The sequence below is a fragment of the Electrona antarctica genome, assembly GCF_951216825.1.
Source record: "Electrona antarctica genome assembly, chromosome: 7".
Lineage (NCBI taxonomy): Eukaryota > Metazoa > Chordata > Actinopteri > Myctophiformes > Myctophidae > Electrona > Electrona antarctica.
This window is the reverse complement of record NC_136812.1, coordinates 56,972,803-56,991,559: the sequence shown is the minus strand read 5'-3', so window position 1 is coordinate 56,991,559 and position 18,757 is coordinate 56,972,803. Positions and strand designations below refer to the sequence as shown.

At 41.8% G+C, this 18,757-nt stretch overlaps 2 protein-coding genes across 3 annotated transcripts in view; both read left to right on the top strand.

Moving 5' to 3' along the window:
* The window catches only part of LOC306927002 (uncharacterized protein), a 122,655-nt gene that overhangs the window by 50,776 nt on the left and 53,122 nt on the right, over nt 1–18,757 (top strand). The gene's annotated exons all lie outside the window — the stretch shown is intronic.
* Nucleotides 6,011–17,652, top strand: LOC306927003 (uncharacterized protein). 2 transcript variants are annotated; one of them, XM_079506577.1, is made up of 4 exons: nt 6,011–6,223; nt 10,596–10,680; nt 10,810–10,861; nt 15,448–17,652. In XM_079506577.1, the coding sequence occupies exons 2-4, from the start codon at nt 10,663–10,665 to the stop codon at nt 16,836–16,838; spliced, it is 1,461 nt and encodes a 486-aa protein (XP_079362703.1). In that variant the 5' UTR covers nt 6,011–6,223; nt 10,596–10,662; the 3' UTR covers nt 16,839–17,652. The 2 variants fall into 2 exon arrangements, with proteins under 2 accessions (XP_079362703.1, XP_079362702.1); XM_079506576.1 differs by having other exon boundaries at nt 10,596–10,861.

Genomic DNA, 18,757 nt, shown 5'->3' with positions numbered 1-18,757 from the left:
AACTCCGTCAGACGTCAACTCCATCAGGTTTTGTGTCTGACGGAGTTGACATGTATCTGACGGAGTTGACAAAAGTGTTCCCAAAACAATAAAATGATAGTTTTTGAATAATGGGAAGTATTCTAATTTGGCAGACAGTTAGAGCATGCCTTAAGGAACATTTTTGGCTATAGGGCAGCCATCTTCCAAAAAGGCCGCCACCTGATGTTATTTTACAATAACTCAAGTTCTACACCACCTAGGATCTTGATTCTGGTGACTAATATTACATTTTCAAGGATGAGGGATACAGTGGTACAATTTAGATTTTCCCTATGACCATGGCAGCCATTTTTCAAAATGGCCGCCACCTGCTGTTATTTTACAATAACTCAAGTTTTAGACCACCTAGGATCTTGATTCTGGTGACTCATCATACATTTTAAAAGATTAGGAATACAGTGGTACTATTTAGATTTGTCCTGGGACCATGGAAGCCATTGTTTTTCAAAATGGCCACCAACCAGCTGTTATTTTACCAATAACTCAAGTTTTAGACCACCAAGGATCTTGGATCTGGCGACTAATCATTTCATTTTCAAGGATGAACTTTCTCTGGGAGGGGTCAGGGCTTATTTCAGGTGCAGGTTGAGTTGCTACTGACAGGACATTACAGTAGGTGGGCTTTATGGCCTTTGACTTGTCCCTTTCAGGCACAGACGCACAGTTTGACTTCACTGGCCACTGCAGGGAACTGTGGGGGAGAAACTTTGGTCTCTTGACACCCCGATTAGGTTCAGGGGTTTTTTGGTAGAGACTTGCCTTTCATGACATCGTTGCTGCAGCAGTTGATCTCCTTACTGCGAGCGGTGGCACACTCTGGGTCTCTTGGGCGTTGTATCTTGGTGGCCTCCTGCCAGTGTTTCTCCGTCCTCATGAGCTCTGTGTTCTGGGGCTCTTACATTGTCTTGGCTGGAGATTGCTTTCCTGCAGGGTCCAGCCCAGTCTTGTGCAGATGGCTGCTGGCCCACCTGGAGGCCCCAACCTCAATTGTTCGGTTGGTGTGATTAGGTGGGGTGGTCTTCCCCAATCAGGATGAGGGGTTTGACCCTTTCAAACCGTTGTAGCGGCAGTCTGGCCAAGTGTCTGTATTTAGTTGTGAGGCTAGATACAGGATACGATTGCTCACCCAGCCCCAGGTAACTTGAGGTGAAGGCTCCTTTGATTTGGTAACATTGCTTTGGTTGACATGCTGGGGACACAGAGAACGACACTGATGCCTTCAGTGTCTGCACATCCTGCCTGATAGTTCTGAAGGCAGATCTTCAGGTTTTCCGTTGAGGCAGAGTCTTTCGCTCACTGTTCACCTCAAGCAGGACTTCAAGGTGTTTGCCTTTGCACAGGCTATATGGCTAGGACTCGTGCTTCAACCACTCCGGGCCGCAGAGCATTGTGCGGCGGAATTCAACTCTTATCTCTGGTGGCAGCTTGTTGAGGAGTCGTGCAACTTGTGAGCCGCATCTAAGTGCTGTGTCTCCCTCTGGGCCTAGGGTTGTTAGCATGCCTACCAGCGACTGTACTTGAAGCGCAAACTTCTCAAAGGCCACCCCATCGCCTCGACAGATGTTGGCTGCCTCCAAGACACTTGCTATTTTCCGTAACACTAATTCGTGGGGCTGTCCAAACTTGTTGTTTAGGTGTCACCCGGGTCTCTGTTGGTGAAGTCGGGTCTATAGGTGGTCTAGAACATTATTAGAACGTTATTTAGTATGGGGATATTAATAAAATCTGGTAATAAATTCCTTACCAAGAATTTTCTTCACCAATGTGTTTGGAAGGGTGTCTACTAACATATCCCACATTGCTTTATATTCAACCACCCTAGGGGAACTTTTGACAGCTGCTGAAAGTTGGGGTACCATCAACAACCATTATGCTTATAGCATGTGACATGTCAAACTAGGGGGTTTTCATGATTCTGAATGCATTCCAAGCATTAGCTATGCACGAAAAACACTCATTGGGCTGAAAACGGCCATAGCCGTCATCACAAATGTGATTAGGTCAGCACATTTGGGCACATTTGGGCAAGTGGATATGGCCGAATTTAGCCCAAGGAGTTTGACCCCTAGTTTGGCCATAGACCCCCTAGTTTGGCCATAGCCACTTGCCCAAATGTGCCCAAATGTGCTTACCTCATCACATCTGTGATGATGGCTATGGCCGTTTTTAGTGCAAAACTAATGCTTGGAATGGATTCAGAATCATGAAAACCCCCTCGTTTGACATGCCACATGCTACTTAAAGCATAATGAAAATTAGAACATTTAGCCTTATATTGGTTGTTGATGGTACCCAACTTTCAGCAGCTGTCAAAAATTCCCCTAGGGTGGTTCAATAGAAACCAATGTGGGATATGTTAGTAGACACCTTTACAAACAAGAACATTCTTGGTAAGAAATGTATTCCCAGATTTGACATTCTGATAATATTCCCTGACTAATTGGTAAAATAATAGCAGGTCCGCCATTTTTGAAAATGGCTGCCATTGTCACAGGATAAATCTAAATAGTACTACTGTATTCCTCATCCTTGACAATGTAGTATTAGTCACCAGAATCAAGATCCTAGGTGGTGTAGAACTTGAGTTATTGGGAAATAACAGAAAGTTGGCGGCCATTTTGAAAAATGTCTACCATGGTCACAGGACAAATCTAAATAGTACCAATGTATCCCACATCCTTGAAAATGTATGATTAGTCACCAGAATCAAGATCCTAGGTGGTGTAGAACTTGAGTTTTTGTAAAGTAACAGCAGGTGGCGGCCATTTTGAAAAATGGCTGCCATGGTCACAGGGCAAATCTAAATAGTACCACTGTATTCCTCATCCATGAAAATGTGGGATTAGTTACCAGAATCAAGATCCTAGGTGGTCTAGAACCTAAATCAGTTCAACTTGTCAACTCCATCAGATGTCCGTCAACTCCGTCAGACGTTGGTCACATGATGTTTTTGTTAATTTCCAAAGAAATAGATGATTCAATGTCAAATATTGTGTGCTTATGTATTGAAACACCAACTGAAATACTACTTAATGATGCTTTTTATTTTTTTTTAACATGGTTTTTATGTTATAATATTGAAAGTAAAGGTTGAAAATGAAGGATTTGAGAAATGGGATATTTCATAATAGTGTGATATTAGAATAAAACAATATTAAATTAATTGTATTACTTAACTTGACTACTAAAAGCCATTATAAGATAACTGAGGACTTTATAGTATTGTTGAAATTATCAAATTAAAATAAAAGGGATTTTAGTGTGTCTGACGGAGTTGACATGAATCAGTTATAAAGTGCATAAATGTCCCATTTTAGAAATAAATGTTATGCGAAAAACCTGTTCCTTCTCAAGATTGGTAGTTGAGACCTGTGTCTACAAATACATCCATTTCATTGTAATGGTTCTTAAAATAAAAACAAATCTGATTTGAAAAAGGTTTTGTCCCTTATCTCAAGAATGAGTGATATATATGTATATGTGACCCACAGTGTTACAGGCCTCTCTACACACCCTTGGACTCTGCGTTGTGTTTCTAGTATTATGATCTGGGGAGAGAAGGGACACTGGACACAGCGGTTCTGGATCGTGGTTGAGACCGGTGCATTTATTTGCTGACAGTTCACAGGTTCTGCTGCTGGTAATGGCTGTAGTATGGTGATTCCACTTTTCACATAGAAAGAAAGACACCTGTAAATATACCATATAATAAATATAAATACCAATAACATCAACCACATAAAATACCCATTGGAACACAATGACAAGAATAATATGCAAAACATATAAAAACGTCATGTACAGGTTTCACAATGAAGCCTATTTTCAGTGTTCACCAAACTGACCAACTCACACCCAGTATTAAAGTAACAACCTAAGTGCATATTTCTCAGAATCACACTGAAATATAGGTAAGCATCTTAGCAAACAGTGTGTGACAACAAACTCACTGGATGGGCGTATGTAACTCAAAATATAATGTAAATTGTTCAGACAGTCATAAAAACGTGCTCACCTTTTCACATAGAAAGAAAGACAAGCCCTTTCCACACCTAAGCGCAAAACCGTCGACAGCCACGCACTTCTTAAGCTCTGCGCAGCTTAAATTCCGAGTTTTTAGACAGCTGGTGGATGGAAAAGAAGCTCCACCTCCGCAGACTTTTTGCGCGGAGGAGAGCGTTTCCGGGAATCTGGCCGTGGCGAAAAAAGTCCGCGGAGGTGGAGCTTCTTTTCCATCCACCAGCTGTCTAAAAATTGACAGCTGCGCGCAGCCGAGAACGTGCGCGGCTCTTTCGATAGTGTGGCAGCACCTAATCAGAGATGGCGCCCGTGGCTGCCTAGTTGCCTAAACTACGGTGGCCAGTGAGGGACAAAAAGGTGAGTTGCTGAACCCACAGGTGAAAGAACTTCAGTCAACAGTGACACCTGCTGACCAAAAGGCCACTACCTTACATATATATATATATATATATATATAGTGACTGCAGGAAATGGGTGGATCCAATCCATGAGTAGGCCAGGGGAATGGTTGCTGGTGAGATGCCTATGATAACACATGTATGATTCAAGAACACTTATTAACAATAGGTCTACATCTAGATCCGGTGCGTTTTTTTCTTGCTTGATAATCTCCACATTAACTATGTTCATTGAAAATAGCTGATCTGCAGCTCAGGGTGTGTAGATATTTACAGATAATTGACAGAACTTTGACTTACTTTTACGTATTTTGCAGTGATGTGATGTAATTAATCATTTGGCACCACGTGTTTTTAAATGGCTTTCATATAGGCTACTTTAGGCCTAGGCTCTTTTTTATTTATTTTTTCAAGTGAAGGTTGGCCTTATGTTTTTTCTGTTTTGGCTATTTTCTGGGTGTTCATAAACGAATGAATACATTAATCAAGAACACTTTAACAAGATACAATACAATGTAGATCGGATTATATAAATCTGTATGTGGTTTAAATAATGACCAGTGCTTGGCTGTTATGCATCCACGGTTCTGTGCGCCGTCAGCTGTGCACATTTGCTTAATACTTGATTGTTTGATAATAGTTGGTAGAAAGTCCAGACAATACAATCCTTCCTTCTAAAGTCCTTCTGTTTTGGCACAAGTATGAACCGAGCAAATCTGCACCATTAATAGTTTAATTAATTAAACGCATGGAAAAGTCACTGTTTAAACTTTACATTGCAAGCTTGTCATGTCACTCTAGCAAAGTGATTGATCTGTGTCTCTCCTAGGGTTCTACTTGCCCCACAACAAGGATGCGGGCTGGAAGCAACACATGTTTACGCCCCTTTTGGGATATTTTGCTGGGCCCTATAAGGTACGTTAATCTCACCTCATTTAACAACAAAAAAACAAATAAATCATAAAACATCAAACATAAATCATTTGGCAACATAAATAAAACAATGGATACACAGTATGAATGAAAAAGTAAAAACACATATCCGTAGAAAAGTAAAGTGTATGTGTGCCGGTGTGTGTAAGAGTGGAAGACATTGAATTGTTAGATTTGATTCATCAAATGGTTTCTATAAGTTTATATTTAAAATGATTTTAGTGAAGTTAGACTTTGATGAGATCACAATATAGAGCATAGCAGTAGGTCGTGGTTTTCGTGACGTCATGTTGGGAAAATGTACCATTTATTTTTCACATAGAGATTTACGACAATAATTATAAATGTATTTAAAAATATTAAATTTCAAATGTATTACAAATATTTATAGGCATATCAATCATGTTAAGCCTAGAATCAAACCATCCAGCATACTGGTGAATCATGACCATACAACCTTTGATTATGTGAATACATGAAAATGAAAACATATTTTAGTAAATCTCTATGGGAAAAATGAATTGGAGAGTTTTCAGTGGGTCCAACCCACTGCTATGCTCTAAAGCTGTTCCACTGTATTACACTGTACCATGGCTCCCTCTAGTGACCGTTTATGGTACGTGCACCGTGCACGCTCCAGGCTCTCGCAGCGCTAGTGCGCATGTGCACAACCCTTGTGTGTGTGCGTGTGTGTGTTCGGCCGCTGGACTGTTGACACTTTAATAATACAGTAACACTAAAAGGTATGGTTTGAAAACAGTGTGGTCGTTAAGCAGCAGGAGGACATTTGTTTGTTAGCAGCTCAGCCACTGAAAGAAACACAGCTACAGGTAAAACGATTTTTCTACCTTTTATAGACTTATATTATTGACTCATCTTTTAACATGGAACACGAGTATTTCTCTCATATCTGCTTGTGTGTTATACATGTGATCATAAACAAACAGTAGTTAATACTAGCAGCAGTAATAATATTGTAGGCCTAACTTGTTTGTTATAAGTGTATCCTAAACAAGCAGTAGCTAGCAGCAGTAATAATGTTGTAAGTCGCGGACTCCAAAGGGAGCTAGCTCTCTCGGCTAGTGGCTTGTTGTCTGCCTGCTCTGCTGAGTTGGAGATCGGGGTTCGATTCCAGCTCAGGGTGCTAAATGTTACAATTACAATATATAGCCTACAATCCTACATTGTTTGGTTGCATCATTACTATTAATGTAACCATAATGTTACATCAGTGTGTTGTACTATTGCGAGAGAGGGGGAGGGGGAGAGAGAGAGAGGGGGGAGGGGGAAGGGGGAGAGAGTTATCTTGAAAAGGTTCACCCCTGTGGTCTCTAACATTACACCTAGCTACATGTTTAAGCATGTATTTCATATTTACATGTCGATTTCAGCTCTTGACACTTATTTCAGACATGCTCTAGTATGAAAACAAAAAAAGGTTTTCTCCAGTGAAAAGCTGGAATTTGCGCGATACTACTGGACCCCAAACAGTGGGTCGGGACCCATTTGTGGGTCACAAACATTATTTTGGGTCCCTTTTATTTATTTCAAATCAAAAATAAATTCCATCAATTAGAAAACAAATATTTATATAATTATATAAGTAGTGAAAATAGACCTCTGCAAGCTCACAACGTGACGCGTGCTTGTAGATCTGCTATTTTCACTAGCTTGGGTCCTGGGCAAACGTATCATTTCTTGTATGGGTTTTGAGCCAAACATTTTTTTGGGGAAAGAGTGGTCTGTTTTCTTAGAGCTCATACATAGTCTGGCTACAACATGACGTCACGAGCCACGGTGAAGAGCAAACCACCGCCCCAGCCGTTCTCTGTTTTTACTCACCACCGCTCAACGTTATTTCAGCTACGGTGGTCACCGCACAAGGTGAATGAGCCTTTACTGCAAGAACCATGTTGGACTTGTAGCTCTATTATCCTGTTAGGGTCAGAACCATGTTGGACTTGTAGCTCTATTATCCTGTTAGGGTCAGAACCATGTTGGACTTGTAGCTCTATTATCCTGTTAGGGTCAGAACCATGTTGGACTTGTAGCTCTATTATCCTGTTTCACTTTGAAATGCAGTTGAGATCAAACTTTGATTAATTACCTTTTCATATTTTAGACTCATTAAGTATTTAACACTATAGTTTATTACATCAGTGTTTTGTAGCATTACAGAGTACAGAAGATAATCTTTCTATATAAGGTTTGATTGATTGAACATTTTATTTACAGTATGTATAATGGGTACATTTCAAACGAAAGCACAACTCTGTTTTTTGATTGATTGAAATATGTATTAACAGTTTGCAGAATTACAGTACATTTCAAGCACAAACTCAATACAAAGACTGTTAACTGTGAGTGGACGACCCAATTAAGCATTACAATTGTTTACAAGAGGGTCCACCATGTTCAATTCATCAAAACATTTAGAGACGTACAAATAGACACTTTTACGAGGATACATTTTATAAAAGCACTAAGACTTGTTTACATCAGGGTCGTCCATTTTCAATTCATCAGAACATTTAAAGACATACACATATACACTTATATTAGAAGTAAATCATCATATATACAGTTAAAGGCCTCTGTGAAGTTGGCATGCCATAAGATGAAAACATGAATATAATTGGTGTCATTCTTTAGTGCTGAATTTGTGACATAAATTGCATCACTTGTGCTGGTGTCATTTTTTAGATATTTTAAGTTAAGCATTGCACCCCCCCATATTTAGGTCGAATTGAACAAAGAATGTCCTTTTTGTGCTCTAATTTGTGCCGTTGAAATCAACAATTGTGCTATTTTGATAATTTTATATAAAGTGATATGTTGTGTGTTACTACAGTAGGCAAGTTAATAACTGTCATTACAGGGTTTGGCCAAGAGGAGGGACCTGACTAGGACAGGGTGGTATAGACAGTAGGAAACATATAGCCTATAACTTAAAATATCTCAAAAGTGTGTGTGTGCATGCGGCTAATCTCCGGCACCGCTGGCCTGGCCGATGCCAGGGAGTGTGTCCCTGGATGCCAACGACCAACCTCTGCCCCAATTATTCCACAACAGCCTGCTATAGCGCCACCATGAGGCCGACTTTTCCAAAACACATTTCTTTACATTACTCGTACACATTTTATCCATCACACAACTCGGTATACACTATCTCCATAGTCATGTCATCAACACTGACCTGTCATATTCCATATTCAATCCCCATTGGCTAAGATTGCCTTCCAAAGTTTGCAAGATTGGTCTGTTATGAACAAAATGCCTCAAATCATGAATGCTGAGTGCATTTTGAGAAAAAATGTGCATGCACACCCGCCACGGACCCCCACCTGGGCACGAGACCGACGGGAGCGCGTCCGGGACGGCGGCCCGGTTCCAACGAGATTCCCCCCGTCCGAAACGGACCAGGGACGGCCGAGATAGGGCCGGGGACCCCCGCGGACCCCCTCCGCGGACCCCCGGCGGTCCCATTATGCCGAGGAAGAAATGCCACTTGAAAATCTTCACATCAGCCTCATGGTGGCGCTATAACTGGCCCATTCGTTTTTTTAACTGCACCGATCTGTGTAAAACTTTGTATGCACACTCTCTAGAGCAGGGGTTCCCAACGTTCTCATGGAAGACAGTTGACTGGCCCTTAATAATGGTGCATTTATATAGTGCCTTTATCCAAGGCGCTTTACATAGATTGTGCATTACATTCACCCATTCATACACCGATTGCGGCGGAAGCCATGCAAGGTACCAACCAGCACATCGGGAGCAATTTGGGGTTCAGTGTCTTGCCCAAGGACACTTCGACATGTAGACAGGAGGAGCCGGGATTCGAACCGCCGACCCATGGATCATTGGACGACCTGCTCTACCTCCTGAGCCACAGTCGCTTAAATAGGCTACCCGCTGCTATAAGCCTATTATTGTTATATATCATTGACCTAAATGGCGTTATATCATTATCAACAATGATAGATTAAAAAAAAAAGGGTTAGGCTCATGACTTTTTCATAAATTGCTTTGGACATGTTGAAAACTGAGTTAAACATGCAGAGTGTGTTATTAGGCATTAGACTTTACCTGGATGATCTTTTCGTTTTGACATGAAATAATAATCCTGTACCGTCACCGTGTAGCGTTTGGTTTCATTAGCGCGATCGTGACAAAATAGCCTACAGCTGCTGCTGCCCGCAGAGCATACATGAACGGTAAAGATACCAAGGATTGGACAGTGCTACGCAATAATTAAATCACAGTCAGTGAACGGACGAGTTAACTTTTCACTGCCGCTTGGTGTGTCGTCTTCGTCCCCGTCGTCCGTCCGCCCCCCGCCACCCCCCACCACCCCCCCGCACAATCAGAAGCGTTTGCAAAGAGACGAGTAGGATACAAAGGAAGCCTAAAAGGCAAGCATTTGCATTCCAATGGGTGATTGAGCGTCGCGCTCTACGCGCAACGACCATCAGGTCTGGTGTTTGTCCTCTCTCTCTTTTCTCAGTGTTTTCAAATGGATTTTTATACAATTCCCCTCTCGCGTACCAGTGGCACGTGTCCCGCGGACTGGCACCGGTCTGCGTACCGGTGGTTGGGAACCTCTGCTCTAGAGGACAAGGAAAAACCTTTGACCTGCATTTTTCACAGCTGCTCTTTATAGCGCCACCAGGAGGCCAACTTATGTAAAACATGTTTTTTTATAAATACATCAAAGCTGCGATTATAAACCATATATGATGGATAAAGCCTTGGTCTGGAAGAGAGGTCATCAGGTGGTCTCTGACCTGAAGAGAGGTCATCAGGTGGTCTCTGACCTGAAGAGAGGTCATCAGGTGGTCCCCAACCTGAAGAGGTCATCAGGTGGTCTCTCTGAGAGTGGTCTTGAAGGACTCAAGAGATTCACATTTCTTAACGGCTGTTGGTAAATCATGCTTACTTGTGAACGGTTACAATTTACGCTCACAGAAATGGTTGCACTGTACGCTCCCTGCTGCTTGAACTGAGGCAGAACATTAAAAAAAAACATTGGTTACTTTCACCTTATTCACTTTACACCATTGTTCCTTGTGTAAACTTAAGTTAAGTTAATTCTTCCCTAATGCATGAATCCCATAATCTCCAGATCCACATGTTGGAGAGTTGGGCTAACACCACTAGCTCTCCAGTTATTAAAGTGCTTCGTTATTCACTTGATTTCAGAGCAGTGTGTGGAGTCCAGACTGCAGGTGAAGATCAACTCTCCAGACGCATAAGAACTACAATACCAATGATGCATCACTCCCAGGTGAAGATGAACTCTCCAGACTCAGCCAGGGATATTTCTATTAAACAGGAACCTGAAGACATTTCTATTAAACAGGAAGCTGAAGACATTTCTATTAAACGGGAAGCTGAAGACATTTCTATTAAACAGGAAGCTGAAGACGTTTCTATTAAACAGGAAGCTGAAGACCGGCCACACCTCGGTAAGTTTCATGTGCTCTTTATTTCTTTAATATTTTCTGTTCTGTAGGGCTGACACAATGTCTTATTTTCACTGTACAATAACAAAATGGCAAATACCAGGACACTCATATAGTCCGGTAGTTGTGTAATTTCAAACCATATTGGATTCTGTGCAAAAATTTATAATTTTCCTAAACTCCTGAAATTATTAACGAACCTTATTTTGTAGAGCTATTTAACTGGACTAATATCACGATATGTAAATCCATCATTGGAATATCTGTCAAATTTCATTTAGAAAGATATTCTCTATTCTATTTAATATTTAATTTCTTATTACCATTAACAAAAGCACACATGCAATGTGAAAGACAACCGGACCGTATCAATTCACCTTGTGATTTTCTTTGCCATATGGATGTAGTAGGCCTAAAACAGGTTTTTATGGTGTGTCTCTGTTTAGAAATGTCTCAGCGAGTCTGAACTGTGTGAGATAACACTAATGAATGGCTTTTTCTCAGTTTCTCGATTTGAGGTTTAACCATTTGAACCCCAGCATCCCTAAATTATGGGGCCTGAAATATCCAATCTACAAGCTCACGGGTCCATATCTTTTGGTCCGACGTACTGACAGTCCGACACGCAATAGACCCCAAACCCTAAGCTAACCCTAGCCGCACGTGGAAGCCATGGGTGAGTTTTAACCGGCCACGCATGTGTCTTAACCGGCCACACATGTGGCTTAACCGGCCACACATGTGTCTTAACCGGCCACGCATGTGTCTTAACCGGCCACACATGTCGGACTGTTAGTATGCCGAACGTACGGCCACACCCCCAAGCAAGAGATTTGGTACAGTTCACTAAGTAGAGTGTTTCAGTGGTTAATAACTTTCAAAGAGTGTTTGAAAGCTTAGCATCTGCACTTTCTTACTCTTTACAAAACTTAAACATTACCATTATGTGAGACGCAATTTCAGGTGTGGAAAATACTTGCTCGGCCGACTGGCAGTGTGAACACGACATTTGGCGCTGATCACTACAGTAGTTTCTGAGATTTGTCCCAGACTCACAGGCAGATAAATTCACAGACCCATTTACAGACGTACAGACCCAGAGCTACGCCATGGAAATCTTTTACATAGATTGTTAAACTACCATCAGTCCACATTTCTAGCTTTCATTGTCAGAAGTGCTTCTGTTTCATAACGTCATGCACTGAGTGGCAAGACTAATTTACTATTAAATCAGAGCTGCAGGTGTGAAGTATCATGTTTTTTAAATTGTTTCGGAATGATTCAAATAAAAATATTTCCTGTAACACCATTATTAATTTCCGTGACCTGCACACCAGATTAGAGGAATTTTCAAAATATGGATACAAAAAAAATTAGAAAAAAAAATAGATATATTATTATTTTTTTCAAAAAATCTCGTTTTATCGTCTGTGGCTATCAGTGCATGGTTAGATTAATCTCGTCATCTCGTACCGACGACTTAAACAACTAAATATATTACTTGAGATTACTTTATTTTCGTATTTTGCTAAGATCTTGCTAAAACTTTCAGAACAGCAATAACCTTACCATACCATCTTTATTTATATAGCACATTTAAATAACAACAAAGTTGTACCAAAGTGCTTCACAATAGAATAATAAAAATCACAACTTAATTTAAAAACAAACAACATACAGTACATAGTCATAGTGTCACTTTCAACATCAAAAACAGCTCATACTATGCTTGGAAATGCCAAAGAATAAAGATACGTCTTGAGGCGTGATTTAAATACCTGAAGAGTGGGGGCTTGTCTTATGTGCAGAGGCAGCTCATTCCAGAGCTTCCAGAGCTTGGGAGCTGCCACTGCAAAAGCCTGGTTCCCTCTGAGCTTCAGCCTTGATTTAGGCACCACCAGGAGAAACTGGTCAGAGGACCTAAGGGTCCTTGTGGGAACATAAGGTTTCAGCAATTCGGAGAGATAAATGGGTGCCAAACCCTTTAAACATTTAAAAACAAAAAGCAAGACTTTGAAATCAATCCTGTATCGCACAGGAAGCCAATGGAGGGAGGCTAGTACAGGACTAATATGGTCTCGCTTACGTGTACCTGTAAGCAACCGTGCGGCGGCATTCTGGACTAACTAAGCGAGAGATGGAGGCCTGGTTGACTCCAATATACAGGGCATTACAGTAGTCGAGGAGGGATGTCATAAAGGCATGGATCACAGTTTCGAACACAGAGCGGGAAAGACGAGATTTAATCTTTGCCAGCCTTCTAAGCTGGAAGAAGCTCTTTCTGACTGTTTCATTAACCTGTTTGTCCATTTTTAGATCAGAGTCAATTTTAACACCTAGATTGGTGGCAGTTGGCTTTAAGAAAGGCTCAAGGGGACCTAAATCACCGGGAGGAAACACATTGTTGCTGGGCCCAAACACCATAACTTCAGTCTTGCTGTCGTTAAAGTTTAAAAAGTTTAAAGCCAGCCATTACATCCTCCAGGCAAGCGAGCAAGGGTTTTAAGGAGTCAGGGTTGTTACGTTTCAGAGGCAGGTAGATTTGGCTGTCATCAGCGTAACAGTGGAAGGAAACGCCATGTTTTCTAATGCCAACCCAGTGCTCCAAGCGAGAGAGCAAAATGCTGTAATCTACCATGTCGAAAGCGGCAGTAAGGTCCAAGAGCACCAGAATAAGAGAATCGCCAGAGTCCGTAGCCAAAAATATGTCATTACAAATTCTTATGAGTGCAGTCTCAGTACTATGGAGGGTTTTGTACCCAGACTGGATGGCAAAAGCAAAGTTACTATATTTACCCAGGGTAACTGGACTAAGCATCAGATACTTGTTTACAGCCAGGCCCTGCTCATAGAACATTTCATGGTAGTGGTTCAATGCCTTGCTCAAGGGCACTTCAGCGGTGGTAATGTTAACGTGCCGGTCCGGGGATACGAACTGGCGACCTTCCGGTATCAAGACCGCTCCGCAAACCGTTCGGCCACCGCTGCCTGGCATGGGTGTTCAGATGGGGCATCAGTTGGGCCAGGGCGCATTTTACATCACCTGCTAGGCTCCGGTTTAAGATCGATAGGAGATCCGGCCCTGTAGCCCCACTGGTCTCTTTAGCCAGACGAGGGGGAAGGACGTCTGAGGGGGAGCCAGTTGGTTTCATTTGGGAAATGATTTCCTCTAGCTGAATAAAAGACACAGGGCAGTATTATGCGTGTCTTAAGTACCAGGTCTTATGACTTAACTTAAGACCTTGAGGCGTGGTCAATGCTGTTTGGCCACTCAGAATAGCCAAATGGCATTGATCACGCCTCCAGGTCTTAAGTTAAGTCATAAGACCTGGTACTTAAGACACGCATAATACTGCCCACAGGCTCAAAATGGCGGGGCAGGTGGCAGCAATAGAAGGGGTCATGTGTCGGAGTAGGGATGCTAGCCCTAATGTTAGCTACTTTTTCCATAAACTGTAAAAAGAGCTCACATGTTTCAGGGGAAGCATCAAGTCAGACAGGCTGGGGGACGTCAAGAATGCAATTTATAGTTTTAAATAGAACCTGAGGCTTGTGACAGTTCGTTACAATGATATCTGAAAAGTATTTCGTTTTTTTCAGTTTTGACAATTTGCTGGCCAGCTATCACGCAAAATGTCAAACGACACCGTTGGCTTGTCCTTTTTCCACTGACGTTCAGCTCGCCGGCATTATTTTCGGACCTTCCGTGTGCTGTCATTCAACCAGGGCTCAGTTTTAGGTTCAGCGCGCCTAGTTTTAAAAGGAGCAACAGTATCAAGGGCTTTTAGGCAGATGGAATCAAAGCGAGAGGTTAGCTCATCTGTGGGCATACACACAGGGCTGACTGGGCATGGTAGGCCTACTGTTGCACTGGTGAAGGCAGACGAGAAACGGGCGGCAGTGGAAGAGTTAAGTATACGGCATCTAATAGCTGGTGCAGCCTGTTTATCAGTGTGACATGGGAGTGACACATCAAACAAAACAGGCATATGGTCAGAGAAGAAAGCACCACAAATTTCAACATTAGAAACTGGTAAACCATATGAGAGGACCAAGTCCAATGTGTGTCCGTGCTCGTGTGGGACCAGACTGCACAAGATCAAAGGAACTTATGAGACTTAAGAATGCACTAGCCTTTGGCTTAGAGGGACAGCAAACGTATATATTTACATCACTCAGAATTAAAGCATGATTATACTTCGGCATTATTTCAGCCAGAAAGTCTGAGAAATCGGGGATGAAGTGCTTGTTGTATTTTGGCGGTCTGTATATTACAGCGCACAGTACAGGAGGAGAGCGACCCAGCTCAAACATGTTAAGCTCGAAACTGGAGAATGAGAGCGGTGACAGCTGTTTACAGTCAAAGTTTTGTTTGAAAACTGTCCCCTCCCTTTCCAGTCGTTCGTGGAGCGCTGAAATACGCACAGCCAGGCGGCAGAAGTTCCTTAGTAACTGTTAGTTCCTTAGTAACTAACGGTTTTGTCAATCTTATCTTATCTTGTAGGTAATAGCTTTTTGTACATGAAAGAAGAATGGATTTACATTTTAGGAATCCAGTGTTGACCATCATGTTATGTTTCTGCTCCTAGACACCCAGCACATGGTTGTGTGTAAAGAGGACGTTTCTCCTGAACAGGAGAGGAGCCCCAGTCTGCTCCAGGAGGAACCAGAGCCTCCACACATTAAAGAAGAACAGGAGGAACTACTTCAAAGACCAGAGGAACCTGTTGGGTCAACGTTGACATTACTAGCAGTGAAAGGTGAAGAAGAAAATGATGATGACGTATCTTCCCACTGCTGTGAAGTTGAAGTTGAACTTGAATCTGACACTGAAGTCACTAAAGACAGTGATTATTGGGACAGGACCAGTGGAGGTCAGTTCTTCTCCTGTTCAGAGTGTTCAAACTCCTTCACATCTCAGGGCTTCCTCCATAGACACATCAGGAGGAGTCACAATGGCCTCTGCTGCCAAATGCTGAGTAATGGACAGATCACCTCAGCAGCTCTATCTGCTCTATCTGATCACCTCTACTGCCAAACGCTGAGGAATGGACTGATCACATCAGCAGCCTGTCAGCAAATGAGCAACTCTGTAACCAGCCTGAAACAAGGAGACACTGACGAACCGAGACCTTACAGTCATCAACGGTTTACCAAGACTTTACCTGAACTAGAACAAGTACAGACACATCAGCTGACTTTCACAGGTAATAAAAAACACATCTGTAAACACTGTGGCAAGGGTTTCAGTGAGTCATCTCTCCTGAAGAGACACCAGCGTGTCCATACTGGAGAAAAACCTTTCCACTGTAAACATTGTAACAAGAGTTTCAGTCAGTCAGGTGAACTGAAAATACACCAGTATGTCCACACTGGAGAAAAACCTTTCCACTGTAAACATTGTAACAAGAGTTTCATTCAGTCATCTCACCTGAAGACACATCAGCGTGTCCACACTGGAGAAAAACCTTTCAAATGTAAACACTGTGACAAGAGTTTCAGTAATTCAAATCAAATGAACAGACACCAGCGTATCCACACTGGAGAAAAACCTTTCCACTGTAAACATTGTAACAAGAGTTTCAATGTTTCAAGTAATCTGAAGACACACCTTCGTGTCCACACTGGAGAAAAACCTTTCCACTGTAAACATTGTGACAAACGTTTCAGTGACTCAGGTAATCTGAAGTTACACCTTCGTGTCCACACTGGAGAAAAACCTTACCAATGTAAACATTGTAACAGGAGTTTCAGTCAGTCATCTCACCTGAAGACACACCTTCGTGTCCACACTGGAGAAAAACCTTTCCACTGTAAACATTGTGACAAGAGTTTCAGTGACTCAGGTAATCTGAAGTTACACCTTCGTGTCCACCCTGGAGAAAAACCTTTCCAATGTAAACATTGTAACAAGATTTTCAATGTATCAGGTCATCTGAAGAGACACCTTCGTGTCCACAGTTCTCACAGTACAAAATAAACGTTGTCCACTGTAAACAGTTTGACCAAAGTTTAAATAACTCAGGTCACTTGCTAAGACACCATTGCATTCACACCATGGGGCAAAAGAAAAAGTTTCCACTATAAATGAGCTCACTGGGAGGATCAAATTAAATAGATGTATGTTCGTAGGGAGGATCAAATTAAACAGCTGTATGTTCGTAGGGAGTTCGATAGTCAAGGACAATATTATATTATGGATTATTATACTGATCCTATTAGTGCTGCACGATTCTTGCTGGAATGTGAATCTCGATTTCCTCCACAAGAATTGAGATCACGATTCTCACACAATTGTATTCTTTTCCGTGAAAATATGTATTTGGACAGCCAACTAGTGCTGCATATTATGACTCTTCACAAAATGAGATTGCATAGATGTCTGAAACTTTTTTCGATTAATTGTGCGGCACTAGCGCCTACATTTCAAAACAAATACGGGTAAATTCATGGAATGCCCTGACCCCCTCCCTAAAAAAAATGCAGATCACTTACATCTTTTAAAACAGGCCTGAAAATCCACCTTTCAACAGGCCCATGGGAGAAGGAATGATCACTTCTCCCTTAAACAGGTGATCACCCCCTTCCTTTCCCCCACTCTGTACATGTAGGCTAGTGCTTTATTATTATTTTTTCCTGGAATGATATGGATTTGTTTTGTTATTATTGATGATATTGATTATTTTTCTCCTATTCCCAGCTTTGTTTGTGTGAACACAAACGCAATGATTTGATTGGCTGGTCACCCCATAGTGATGATTTGATTGGCTGAGCATGGAATGTTGATGTATGATGATCATGTCATGTTTATGAATTGCTTGCATAGGGCCTAAATGGAATAGATTATGACATTACAGTGATGTATTGCTAATTATTTGGCTGTTTTTATAGAATGTTACTGTTTTGATTTGATTGTAATCTTGTGTTTTATTACACGCCAGAGGCACTGTGACAAATGCACATATTATTGTTCATCTGCTTATTATTGTACATGTGAAGTGACGCCAAAGAGCCACTGTGACAAATGCACATATTATTGTTCATCTGCTTATTATTGTACATGTGAAGTGACTTTTCCAGGTAATTCGAACATTTCTAGTTCACATGAGAGGTAACGGGGGTAATTGGATGATTGATGATGTCACACAACTTTATTTATAGAGGAAGTGACATGGGGGAAGGGGATCAAATGGACAAACAAACCTAGTTGCCAGGGTGCACATTTGACAGAGAGGAGCTCCGTGGCGCCAGATAGGCCCACCGTTTAAACCACTTTAAAGGTCTGACCGCGTAGTATCTGCAGCCAAGACGAAGGACAGTCGAGCCGACGGGAACAGTCAGGAACGCACTGTTGCTGCCGTTGGATACTATTGATCGCTTGAAATCACAGTTGCCGGCGTGCGTGGAGTCGGTAACCGCCTCCCTTTCCGACATACCGGCATTCCGACATTGACTTCTAATTGTCGGAATGGCGGTACTTTACATTTCTTTCAAGAGTCCCGCCATTCCGACACAGGACATCGCAGCACAGATTGGAATAGGCCCTCCATATTCGACAGACCCTCCCCATAAATAAATTGAATTGATAATTCAAACCAATAATCGTCCAATAATAATAAACCAATTATCTCTGTATGCTTTTATAATGAACTGTCGGGGCTTGCACGGCGCACGGCACACTCCTCTCTGCACACAACACGCACATCTGAATATATGATTTCATTCAGACCCCCCCTCCCCATTTGTCAACATCACCTTAATAAATAAACTGAACTGATAATTCAAACCAATAATGATTATTTATTACAATTGTATATTATTATATACAATTATATATATTATCTCTGTATAACTATAACGAACTGTTGGGCTTGCATGGCTCGCTCCTCTGTCTCTACT

What these genes read in the sequence shown, in the direction of transcription:
- LOC306927003 (XM_079506576.1), top strand. Translation starts at nt 10,663, where the DNA reads ATGATGCATCACTCCCAGGTGAAGATGAACTCTCCAGACTCAGCCAGG. An exon ending in TGAAGACCGGCCACACCTCG is followed by an intron (nt 10,862 to 15,447) that starts GTAAGTTTCATG and finishes TTCTGCTCCTAG; the next exon opens with ACACCCAGCACATGGTTGTG.